The sequence below is a fragment of the Miniopterus natalensis genome, chromosome 4, assembly GCF_054644295.1.
Source record: "Miniopterus natalensis isolate mMinNat1 chromosome 4, mMinNat1.hap1, whole genome shotgun sequence".
Classification (NCBI taxonomy): domain Eukaryota; kingdom Metazoa; phylum Chordata; class Mammalia; order Chiroptera; family Miniopteridae; genus Miniopterus; species Miniopterus natalensis.
Genome location: NC_142084.1, coordinates 30,282,264 through 30,294,413, shown reverse-complemented (window position 1 = coordinate 30,294,413; position 12,150 = coordinate 30,282,264). Strand labels below are relative to the sequence as shown.

The 12,150-nt window shown below is 33.6% G+C and overlaps 1 protein-coding gene and 1 long non-coding RNA gene across 2 annotated transcripts in view; one reads left to right on the top strand and one right to left on the bottom strand.

Annotated features, from left to right (window-relative positions):
- Positions 1-3,594, top strand: part of LOC148093243 (uncharacterized) — a 36,921-nt gene extending 33,327 nt beyond the window's left edge. Inside the window, exon 3 of the long non-coding RNA XR_015714393.1 lies at positions 2,876-3,594. This is a non-coding gene — a long non-coding RNA (uncharacterized LOC148093243). The remainder of the gene's footprint in view (positions 1-2,875) is intronic.
- The window catches only part of HSPA4L (heat shock protein family A (Hsp70) member 4 like), a 50,252-nt gene that overhangs the window by 20,228 nt on the left and 17,874 nt on the right, over positions 1-12,150 (bottom strand). Inside the window, exons 5-11 of the mRNA XM_016203325.2 lie at positions 8,907-9,006; positions 8,395-8,528; positions 6,003-6,247; positions 5,801-5,877; positions 4,610-4,761; positions 4,032-4,144; positions 1,556-1,689 (exon numbers count right to left, since the gene is read on the bottom strand). Of these exons, the coding sequence (XP_016058811.1) occupies positions 1,556-1,689; positions 4,032-4,144; positions 4,610-4,761; positions 5,801-5,877; positions 6,003-6,247; positions 8,395-8,528; positions 8,907-9,006 (955 nt within the window). The remainder of the gene's footprint in view (positions 1-1,555; positions 1,690-4,031; positions 4,145-4,609; positions 4,762-5,800; positions 5,878-6,002; positions 6,248-8,394; positions 8,529-8,906; positions 9,007-12,150) is intronic.

The window sequence follows — 12,150 nt, the reverse complement described above, 5'->3', positions numbered from 1 at the left end:
GGTTGTCAGGCTGGGCTCTAATTCAATGACATGTATGTGGAGACAGAGACACATACAGAGAGAGTGTTATATGAACATGAAGATGACCATCTATAAGCCAAGGAGAGAAGCCTAGAATGGATCCTTCCCTCACAGTCCTCAGAAAGCAATCTTGCTAGCTCCTTGATTTCAGACTTCTAACACCCAGAACTGAGACAAATTTCTATTGTTTAAGCCATTCAGTTTGTGGTACGTTGTTACAGAAACCCTAGCAAACTAATACCACCTTCAATAATTTGTATCTACTGATTTAAATAATGTACTTGAAATATTTATATCACCCCCTTTCTAGTCTATCAATAAAATCAGTACATAGAGAATTTTAAAACTTAAAATTATTCCTTCTCTCCCAGCTGGTGTGGTTCAGTGGTTGAGCATCAACCTATGGATCTGGAGATGAGGTTCGATTCCCAGTCAGGGCACATGCCCAGTGGGCAGTGAGCAGGAGGCAGCCGGTTGATGATTCTCTCTTATCATTGATGTTTCTATCTCTCTCTCCCTCTTCCTTCCTCTCTCTGAAATCAAAAACACATATTTTTTAAAAAATTATTCTGTCTCTTTTAAATGATATAAAATCATGACTGCTTTTTATCTTCTAGGAAGATTACTCAACTAAAATGGATACAACAGTCTCCTATTCTAACTTGCGTATTAATGCAATGATACTCATTCTACTTGTTGCCAAGGACCATAAGTTTAAAATTAAAAAATATAGTAAGTCTGACAGCACAATTTCAATTTACTGATTAGAGTTTTCCATAAAAAAAAATCCTTACGCAAACCTTTCAGGCCAATTATAGAATACTTTTTTTTTTTTAATCCTCACTACAGGATATTTTTTCCATTGCTTTTTAGAGAATGGAAAGGAGAGAGAGAGAAACATTGATGTGAGATAGATACATCAGTTGGTTGCCTTCCGCACGCACCCTGACCAGGGCCAGGGATTGAGCCTGCAACCAAGGTATGTGCCATTGACCAGAATTGAACACAGGAACATTCGCAGGCCAAAGCTCTAACCACTGAACCAAACTGGTTAGGGTGAATTACAGAGTACTTTAAATATAGATGTCAAAATAAATTAAAAATACTCAAACCTGCCCAGCAAGGCATGGCTCAGCGGTTGAGCATCAACCTAGGATCCTAGAAGGTTCGATTCCTGGTCAGGGCATATGTCCAGGTTGCAGGCTTGATCCCCAGTCAAGGGCATGCAGGAGGCAGCTGATCAATGATGACTCTCTCATCACTGATGTTTCAACTCTCTCTCTCCCCTTCCCTTCCTCTCTCTGAAATCAATAAAGATATTTTTTTTTAAAAAAAACACTCAAACCTGCTGTTATTCCAGAAGTAAACTGAGCACTAAGAAGTGCATATCTAGAAAAAGGTATGGAATATCTCTTTTAAAATCCAGTGCTAGCTTAGCTTAAATATCAATTTATTTGTTTCCTTAATTCAAATATTAACATATTACTTATAAAAGTAAAATATTTATGAAAATTTTTTTCTTGAGTTCTCTTACCAATTCTTGGATCGGGATAAGGCACTTCATGTAAATTAGTATAAAACGCCTCTAGTTCAAATGGTTCCTTCTTGTGGAAAGTAATGACTTTTGAGAATGGGGCCGGATGGTTCTTAGAGAATACTTCACATTCCCTAAAATGGAGTGAGAAAACACTCAGTTCAAAACAAACAGAAAGTTGCTTATGAAAGTAATTACAGAATCCATCTCATTTTTAAGTCATAAGCTAAGCAGGAATTATAAAGACTTCTCTCTATGCACAAATGTACAGAAAAAGAGATTGGTTGTACTATAAACCTGTATTTTCACAGGTTTATGGCTCAAAGTTTTTAGAATGTCTGTCATCATAAAATAATTCTACTAAAAAGAGAAAAATTACCTGAGAATAGATATGTCTTAAGTCCAATACATAGGGGTTTTTTTTGCTTACATCTGAGGACGAAATCCTATCCATTAGTTTCCAAAATACTTGTCATATGTAACCTTTTTTATTCTAGCTTCTTTAAAAAGGAACTTTTATTTGGAAATAATTTAAAACTTACAGAATTTTGCAAAAATAAATACAGGACATGTAACACCTGTATATATCTTTTACCTAGATTTGCTACTGTTAACATTTTACCCCATTTGTTTCATCATTTGAGTGTACACACACAGTCTGTGTGTATATTTTTTTTCTGAAACAATCCAGAGTGTTACATACATTTATGGCCATTAACCCCTAAATACTTCAATGTGTATTTCCTAGTAGAGATATTCTCTAATATAACCATAGGACAATTGTCAACTTTATAAATTTACATTGACACTTTAACGTATAATCCATATTTCAATTTTTTAAGTTGATACAGTAATGTCATTTGTAGTATTTTCTTCTCTCCAGTACAGGAAATTTTAAAACCTACAAAGCAATTTCTATTCCTTAGTATAAAAGGTTTATAACTATTGTTTATAGTGTCCCAGTGTCATTCTTCAATACATAGCATCATCCTATTAATTAGGCAAGGTTTAAACTTTCACATTCATGGACTTTTCCTCTATCCTAATATTCAAGAACCTACCACCACCACTACCTTCTATTTTCTTACTGTAGTCACTACAATATACTTTTCGATTTAACTCCCCATATGTTTTCTTGTAATTTTTTTCAAGATCACTTACACTTTTAACTGAAATTAGCTTAAAAGAATATTTCTTGCCTCAAAATTGACACAAAACACATGCCATTTAAGTGCTCTGCAGAACATTGAGATCAGATTGATAATTCATATTTTTTACTTTTTAAAAACTGATTTTTAAAATCTTTATTTTTTTTTTTAGAGGGAGAAGAAGACAGAGGGAGAAAGAGAAACATTGATATGAGAGAAACATCACTCCGTTGCCTCCTGCAGGCACCCGGACCACTGAACCTGCAACCTGGGCATGTATCCTGACCGGGAACTGAACTGGCAACCTTCTGGTGTGAGGGACGACACTCAACCAACTGAGCCACACCAGCCAGGGCAATCATCCATATTTTTGAAATCTGTGCAAACATTTCAATTTCTTGGGGGTGTGGATGTATAGTATAGTACACAGAACAAAAATTTAAAAGCAAATTCAAAACCTAAACACAGGTTTACTTTATTGTATAAGCTACACTTTGAAAAAATAGTTAAATATAATACTTGAAACACAAATAGTTCTTGTAGGGAAGCAATCTATTTAAATCCTGGTTAGTCCACAGAAAAGAAAACATATTTGTCAATACAAGTATGAAAAGACTGTAGCTGACAATAGTTAGAAATACAAATTTAATGACAAAGTACTTTATTTTTACTATTAGAATGTTAAACTTAAAAGTATAGGAGAAAATGAGCTAAAACAGGTAATCTAATCCACTGTTAATAGAAATATAAATTGATAAATCTTTTTTAGTGAATAATTTGACAGTATTAGTTAAAATAATGTCTTACTCTTTGGCTTAATTTCAGTCCTACACAGTTATCTTACAGATATACCAAACTTAACTAAACAAGGAGATGTTACAAGGATGTTCCTAAAAGCACTGCTCAAATCAGAAAGAATAAAACTTTAAGTGTATTGGTTAAATTATGGCACATATAACTGCTGAAAAAACAGTTATTGTCAGTTGGCATAGAAAGGTAATATAGAACATATTTTAAAAAGCAAGTTGCACTGGAGATATACAGATGATCAATGTATGCATTAAAAAAGTGTATGCTTGCCCTGGTTGGCATAGCTCAATTGGTTGAGCTGTTTGGTCCTGTGCACCAAAAGACTGCCAGTTGATTCCCAATCAGGGCCCATGCCCGGGGTTTCAGGCTTGATCCCCAGTAGGGGATATGCAGGAGGAGGCAGCTGATTGATGGTTTGCTCTCACATCGATGTTTCTCTCTTTCTCTCCCTTCTCCCTTCCTCTCTCTGGAAATAAATAAATAAATAAAATTATATTTAAAAAAAACCAAAAACTTACCCAGACCCAGTTCCATCCTCAAAAGAGGTCTTCCACCTTAATGTGATTGAATAGGGAACAATGTCCGTTATGGAAAACTCACGCACTTTAAATGCTGGTGAGAGAATTGCACACTGCAAATAAGATGTACACCATATTTAAATCAACAAACAACAAACAGAACACACCCTAGGTTACCCTTGATTAAACTGCCTAATAAAGTACTTGCAATAAAACTGTTACATTTTAAAAATTACTGTTTAATGGTGAAACTAGTTAAAATTTAAAAGTGTCAGAGTATTCTTTTTGTGACCTTACAAAAATTAATATAAAATATTTTAAAATCTCAAAAAAGAATTTTAAATGGGATTATGCAGATTCATAAAATAAATGTTCTTTTAGTAGAGTTATAGACATATTGTCTTATGATAGTTTAAAAATATAAATAGGAAAGACACAAGACTTACTTTTCAGGAATAATTTCAATTTACTTTTAGCCTATTGACAAGTGGTTAGAACAGGTAATATTTAAACTCCTTTTAGGCCTATCACCATATTTCTGGAAAAATATATATTCTAAAACAAAATAATCATCATACCTGTAATGCACATCCTCTTGCAACAGCTTCATCAGCATTTAATGTGGTACTTATGTCTTTAAGAAAGAATTTAGTGATTTGTTCCTTCACTGCAGGAATTCGAGTTGCTCCCCCTACAATTTCTATACTACTTATGTCTTCACGTTGTAAGTCTGGAAAGCAAAATATTTTTAATTGAGAAAAGTAAGGAAATCTTTATAACAATGTGAAAAGCAGACCTTGGAAAATACTTTATTAACGAGTGGATTTTTTCATTTCCTCAAAACAAGAATAAAAGGAAAGAAGATAGGCAAATAAAAGGCAAAACTTAAACACTAATTATCTATGTGTCAGGCACTGTACTTGGTGATGGAGTGACAATAAAAATAAGCACCTCATGGGATTTATTATTTTTTTAAAAAGTATGTTTTTATTGATTTCAGAGAGAGGAAGGGAAAAGAAGAGAGAGATAGAAACATCAATGATGAGCGAGTCATTGATCGGCTGCCTCCAGCATGCCCCTTACTGGGGATCGAACCCACAACCTAGGCATGTGCTCTGACCAGGAATCAAACCGCGATCCCCTAGATCCTAGCTCAATGCTCAACCGCTGAGCCCCGCCAGCCAGGCCAGAAGGTACTTTTAATTATTACCAAAAACTTTAACAAAAAGCAAGATGTCCCCATTTCTACTTAGAATCTTCTAAACACCTCAGTTTTTACTAGCATTAGTTTTATGATATAAACAATAAAATGAACCAGGAGAAGTCTGCAAAAATCCATTTCTACTGCCCTACTTTTATGAATAAAGAATGAGTTATAATCTCCTCCTCTAAAATAAGAAATATAAACCTTCAAAAAACAGATGAAATTTTATACTTTTACCATTTCCTACAACCAGTGATTTTCAACCTTTGTCATCTCATGGCACACATAAACTAATTACTAAAATTTTGTGGCACACCAAAAATATATGTATTTTGCTGACCTGACAAAAATTAGGTATAATTTTGATTCATTCACACTGGATGGCTATTGTTGTGTTGGCTGTTGTCATTTTTTAATTTGACAATCTAAAGCAGAAAAAAGTCAGTGCCCCTGACTAGTCAAGTATTGCATGTTTTAAAAAACCTGGCAGCACACCGTTTGAAAATCACTGTCCTATACCATTCATGTGACAGTTTTGATGGTTAGTCCAATAATCTCCACTTACTTGATTGTTCCATTACTGCTTTTAATGGTGGTTCAACTCGGGCAAAGAGGGAAACACATAATTGTTCAAATTGAGCCCTGTGGAAAAATGAAATGAAATTCACTATTTTGAGACCTAAAAATCTAGCATATCTTCTAAAATAACAGAATCTTAACATTATAAAATAAGCAAACACTTTCTCATCTGAAAACATAGATGGTACCTGTTCATTTTACTAGAAACATCAAGGTCATTCATGAAACACTCAATGTTCAGTGGAAGATCTGATGCATTTGCACTCATTAGCTTCTTTAGTTTTTCACATTCCTGATATAAACGCAACAAGGCCCGAGAGTTTTCTTTCACATTTATCTTATACTTAGTCTTGAACTCATCACAGAAGTAGTCTACTAAAGCCTCATCAAAGTTCCTGCCACCCAAATATGGATCAAAGGTAGTAGCCAAGACCTGTTTAATTGAAAAACCAGAAATGAATTTTCAGAAATATAGATGCTTTCAAACAAACAAAAATCTTTTAAAATTAAAATCAAAGCCAAAAAACTTGTCAAAAATCACAGGGGTACCAAGTTTGAAATAACTTATATAATTATGATTTATATTTAGCCAACATATTTACTCACTCTGAATTATCTGCTTTAGGTTATAGATCAAGATATCGTACTTTAAGAATAATTATAATTCTGAAATAACTGAGTTACAGCTACTAAAACTACCATTTCACATCCTTTGATTCTACAACAGCACTGAACAGGTAGGCCAGGCCAAAAACCAAGTTTATCAGAACAAAGAAACAGTCATAAGCATATAGTCAAAAACAAAGCAGCCAAGGAAAGCTGATACAAAGACCAAATGGAGGGGGAGAGATTAACCAAAGAATTTTTATGCATATATGCACAACCCAAGGACAGGGACAATGGTAGGGAGAGGACTAGAGAGGGAGGTGGGATGGGGTGGAAGGGGTCATTGGGGAGAAAAAGGGACATCTGCAATATTTTGAACAAAAATAAAAAATAAAATAATTAAAAAAAAGAACTTATATGCATGTATGCATAACCCATGGACATAGACAATAGTGTGGTAAAGGCTTGGGGCAGGTGAAGGGAGAGTGTGGGGTAGAAGGGGTCAATGGGGAAAAAAGAAGACATCTATAATACTTTCAAAAATAAAGATAAATTTTTAAAAATTAAAAAAATAATAAAGTAAAATACTATAATTGATCGATTTATAGATCAGGAATTAGGCCTTCAATTATTTAAAAACCCCACTAAGCTATTTTTATAAAAATACAGAAGAAACAAAAGAATATAGGAGAGACAAAACAAGAAAACAGAAAAGTGTGAAGAAGAGAGACAAGAATTTGACATGGTTAAGCAAGCTGAGCAATAAGCCCCAGCTACCAATCAGATGGAACAGGAATAGACAAGTCACAGAACTTCAACATCAGAGCTCTTAAGTCATAGGACCAAAACAGCTAGTCTCTCTCCCCAGGGTAAAGGGCAGAAATGACTATTTACATAATGACTACTAAAAGACAGAATCCCACTGTTTGTGTTTATGTCAGCTTTTTTTTCACAAGGATGGGTGGTGAAATAGTGGTAAACATGGGTGGTGAAATAGTGGTAAGCACGTGAGCATAATCTGATTGGGATGTCCTCCCACAGACTAGCACAGGGAATCCATGTATGGACTTCTCACGAGGTCCAGTATTACCCAAAATTAAATGCAAAATTGTACTGGTATGTGACTTGTGCAAATGTGCATCCTTCTGGAGAGAAGGCAACAGCTTTTATGAAACTTTCAAAGGGGTCTATAGTATAAAAATTATAGATTACTACTCTAAGGTATCTACTAAAAAGGAAGGGAAATTTTCTTTTAGTTTTCCTTAAATTAAAATTCAAGACTAACTACCAAAGATTAAATCAATTTACAGAAAACTACCCTACATTCAGTGTGAGTCATCTCCATTTAATTTTCTGATTACAAGGATGATGTTATAGTAATATAAGCTGTAAGGCAAAAGGCTCTAAAAGGAGTTGGATAACCCAAAACATTTCATCTTCTGTGTCAATCCTACATGTGTGTAATGGAGAGACAGAATGTGTAAGTCTGGATAAGATAATAAATATAAAACCGAATACAGACTATAAGAAGATAAGCACATAGAAGTAAATAATGCTATATTGTAGAACATTTTGTCAGGAGTCCTAGATACAAAGGTTTCTAAAAACAATGAAATCATTTTAGAAAATGTTTCCTAAGTATATTTATACATAAATATGTAAATTTATGGCCCCTGATAGCTGATGTAACACCTCAACAATGCAAATAGCTAACACATATTATAGTATCTACTATATGGCATTCCAAACATTTTATATATGTTAACTCATTTTGTCTTCAAAAACTCTATGAGATAGTTACTGATATTATCCTCAGGTGAGAAACCAAAGGTGTAGGGACGTTAGGTAACTTGCTTAAGGTCACAGTTTTTATGTGGCAGAGCCAAGATTTAAACCCAGAAATTAAGGTTCTGTATATAGTCTTAGATGCTCTAAACCATTAAGTAAAATATTGCAAATCACTTCTTTACTTACTTTAAGTTTTCCTTTGTTAAAAGCACAAATTGAGACTTGGTAGGCAGAATGTCCCATATCAATAAAGACTACATTTCTCGGTTTCTCATCTAATGGGGGAAGATCCTGTTTATAAATTCCATATGCTAGTGCAACTGTGTAAGAACAAAGAATTAGGTTATTTCCGGCATAGCAATCATGTGGAAAATACACAAATCACTTTGATACTACACACTTTAATACAGAGTATAGTAATGCAAATTATTAATTTCAAACTAACTTTTCATCGAGTATAGTAATGCAAATTATTAATTTCAAACTAACTTAACTTTTCATTATTTGCTTAATGTTTTTAATTTTTTTCTTTACCCATCTATAACTCTATAATATTAATGATTCTTATAGCCAATGTAAAACATGCCAAAATGTTTTACTCCAAAATGACAAGCTTACAAGAACCAGTACATAACAGTTTAAAAAAAAATCACAACAGCATTTTTTTTTACAGTGATTTCAAATAGCAAAGTGCTGACCTGCAGTAGTTTCATTCATCAATCTCAAACAATTTAAACCTGCGACCTGGGCTGCAGCCATCACAGATCTTCTCTCAGCATCAGTGAAAAAGCTAGGAATCTGGTATTTAAAAACAGTAATTAAGCACATTAATTTGATGTAATATATTTTACTTAAACATTTCATCAGATGAAAAAATGTAAAATAATTGCACTGAAACTGGTGTACAGCTTAAGGCAAACAATGGTGTTCTAATTAAATAAATGAGAAATATACTTTTTTCTTTTTTTTAACTTTGGCTATTCTATACCATAAAATGTTGACCTATAAAATGTTGACCTAAAGTACAAAACAAATTTAAATCAATTAATAAGACAAAATAATAGTGCAGGATTTCCAAAATATGTTAGTCTAAATCCTTCTTATGTTGGTCTGGCCTATGAAAAACATCTCTCTTCATCTTTAATAATGAAAAATTAAAAACCAGAGAGTCTATTAAAATGAGATTAAGTATATTATGGTTTATCCATATAATGAAATCCTATGTAGCTGTTAATAGCTGTTAGAAAGAATCATGTAGATATGAATTGTCACAGAATAGCATCTTTAATACTTTTGGGAAAAAAAGCATGTATAACGTGATTTTCTTTTTGTGTATATATGCTACCAGAAGAATATAAATGCAAATGTTGTATTTCAAAGGCAGGGGGGAATGAGATTGCAGGGGACTTATGATGAGCATGTTTCTTTTAAGATCACCAAAAAACATTAAATAAATTCCTATTAAAAAATAAAGCTCAGGCTTAAATTTACAATTAAGATTTACATATACTTGGTTTTATCAAAATAAGCAGCACTATGATTTGGTCTACAAACAGATTTCTAAAAAAGCTAATTAAATATATTCATGTACAAAATCACTTAGGGCTCTTCCAATTTTAAGTTTTAGGTAACCAGACTCCTCCAATTTTACTGTTTTTTTAATTTAGAAATTTCATTGAATAGATATTAAAAACCAGAAAAGAACTTGAATTTTGATAAGCTTGTTTAATCCTGATTTTGGTATTATCCTCTGACAAAAATTAAATTATATAGTTTGTTTAATATTCATTAAGCACTTATGTATCAGGTACTTTTGTAGCCACTAGGAATATAGTACTGCATAAAACAGAGAAAATACTTTCCCCTGTATAGCACTAACTACAAAGTTAATACTGGCCAAGAAGTTCATAATGCTCTATTTTGGCACTAATTTCTGACATGAAAGTAAAACCAAGTATAAATATATAGGGATAGATTTGAATTTAAGAAAGATTTTAGTATTTGCACCACTCTGACATATATTTTTTCTTTTCTTTTTTTAATCCTCAACCCAGGATTTTTTTCCGTTGCTTTTCAGAGAGTGGAAAGGAGAGAGAAAGAGAAAAACATCGACATGAGAGAAACTCATCAAATGATTGCCTCCCGCACACACCCTGACCAGGGCTGGGGATCAAGCCTGCAACTGAGGTTATATGCCCTTGGCTGGAATTGAACCTAGGACCCTTCGGTCCGTGGGCCAATGCTCTAACTACCGAGCCAAATGGGCCAGGGCTGACATATATTTTCAAGTGGCAGAATGATGGGAGAGTTATGAGCACAGACCTGGGAATGAACTATCAGGGTTTGAGTTAGGGCTTTACCACTTATTAGCTGTGTTGATTTGGGACAAGTTATGCAATTTTCTCTGTGCCTCAGTTTTTTAATCTCTAAAATTGGGGTCAATAATATCCTATCTCGTAGAGTGGTTTGGAGGATCAATAGGTCAATATATATTAAATGTCTATGATAGTCCCCGGCCAATGGTAAACTATTAGATACTATTACCAAATGGCTGGAAAACAAAATACTAAGCTCTAATATTTCTCTCCCACTTAAAAGTTCCAAATACCTATAAAAAACCTAATTACTAAATTCAGTGTTCATATTTGATTGTATTTTTTGATAACATAAGACTCTTGAATTTACATAGTCAGGTTTAATAGTATTAGAAATATAGTCATGTTTAGGTGACAATATATAACTTAAGAACTAGTTGTTAATATATAATGGGATCTCAAGAGATAAGATAGGGTAAATAATTTTGTTAAGAATCCTTAAAGAAATACCTTTTCTTACTGAAAAATACTGCATAATATCACTTATATGTAGAATCTACAAAAGCTGAATTCATAGAATAGAGAGTAGAATGGTGGTTACCAGGGGCAGGGAGGTGGGGAAATGGGGAAATATTGGCCAAAGAGTATAAAGTTATATAGGATGAATAAATTCTAGAAACCTAATGTATAGCATGAAGTCTATAGTTAATAATAATGTATCCTGGAAATTTTGTAAGACTGTATCAGGTGCTCTCATGACAAAAAATAAATTAGAAAAAAAAAAAGGTAACTATATGAGGAGATGGATATGGTCATTAGCTTGACTGCACTAATCATTTCACTATGTACATGTATATCAAAGCATCATGTTATATACCTTATATAACCAACAATTTTTATTTTTAAACAGGCACAAGGGGCCCAGCCAGCGCAGCTCAGTGGCTGAGCATCAACCTATGATCCAGGAGATAGGGTTTTGATTCCTGGTCAGGGCACATGCCTGGGTTTCGGGCTCGATCCCCAGTAGGGGGCATGCAGGAAGCAGCCGATCAATGATTCTCATCATTGATGTTTCTCTCTCTCTCTTCCTCTCTTTTCCTCTCTCTGAAATCAATAAAGACATATTTTTTTAAATTAATAAAAAAAAGGCACAAGGGAATTTTGGGTGGTGATGAATATGTTTATTACATTCATAGTGATGATGGTTTTGTGGGTGTAAGCATATGTCAAAACTTCTGAAAGTATACATGGTAAATATATCCAATTTATAATTTTTTTAACTTACCTTTATTGTTGAAAGTATTACAGATGTCTCCTTTTTCCCCAATGACCTCTTCTACCCTGCCCCCAACCCCTGCCCCAGGCCTTCACCACACAATTGTGTCTGTGTCCATGGGTTATGTATTTATGCATATAAATCTCTTCCCACCCACCCACCTACCCCTAACTTCCATCTGAGATTTGTCAGTCTGTTCCATGCTTCTATGTCTCTAGATCTATTTTGTTCATCAGTTTATTTTGTTCTTTAGATTCCACATATAAGTGAGATCATGTGATAGTAGTCTTTCTCTGCCTGGCTTATTTCGGTTAGTATAATATTCTCCAGGTCCATCCAATTTACTTTTTT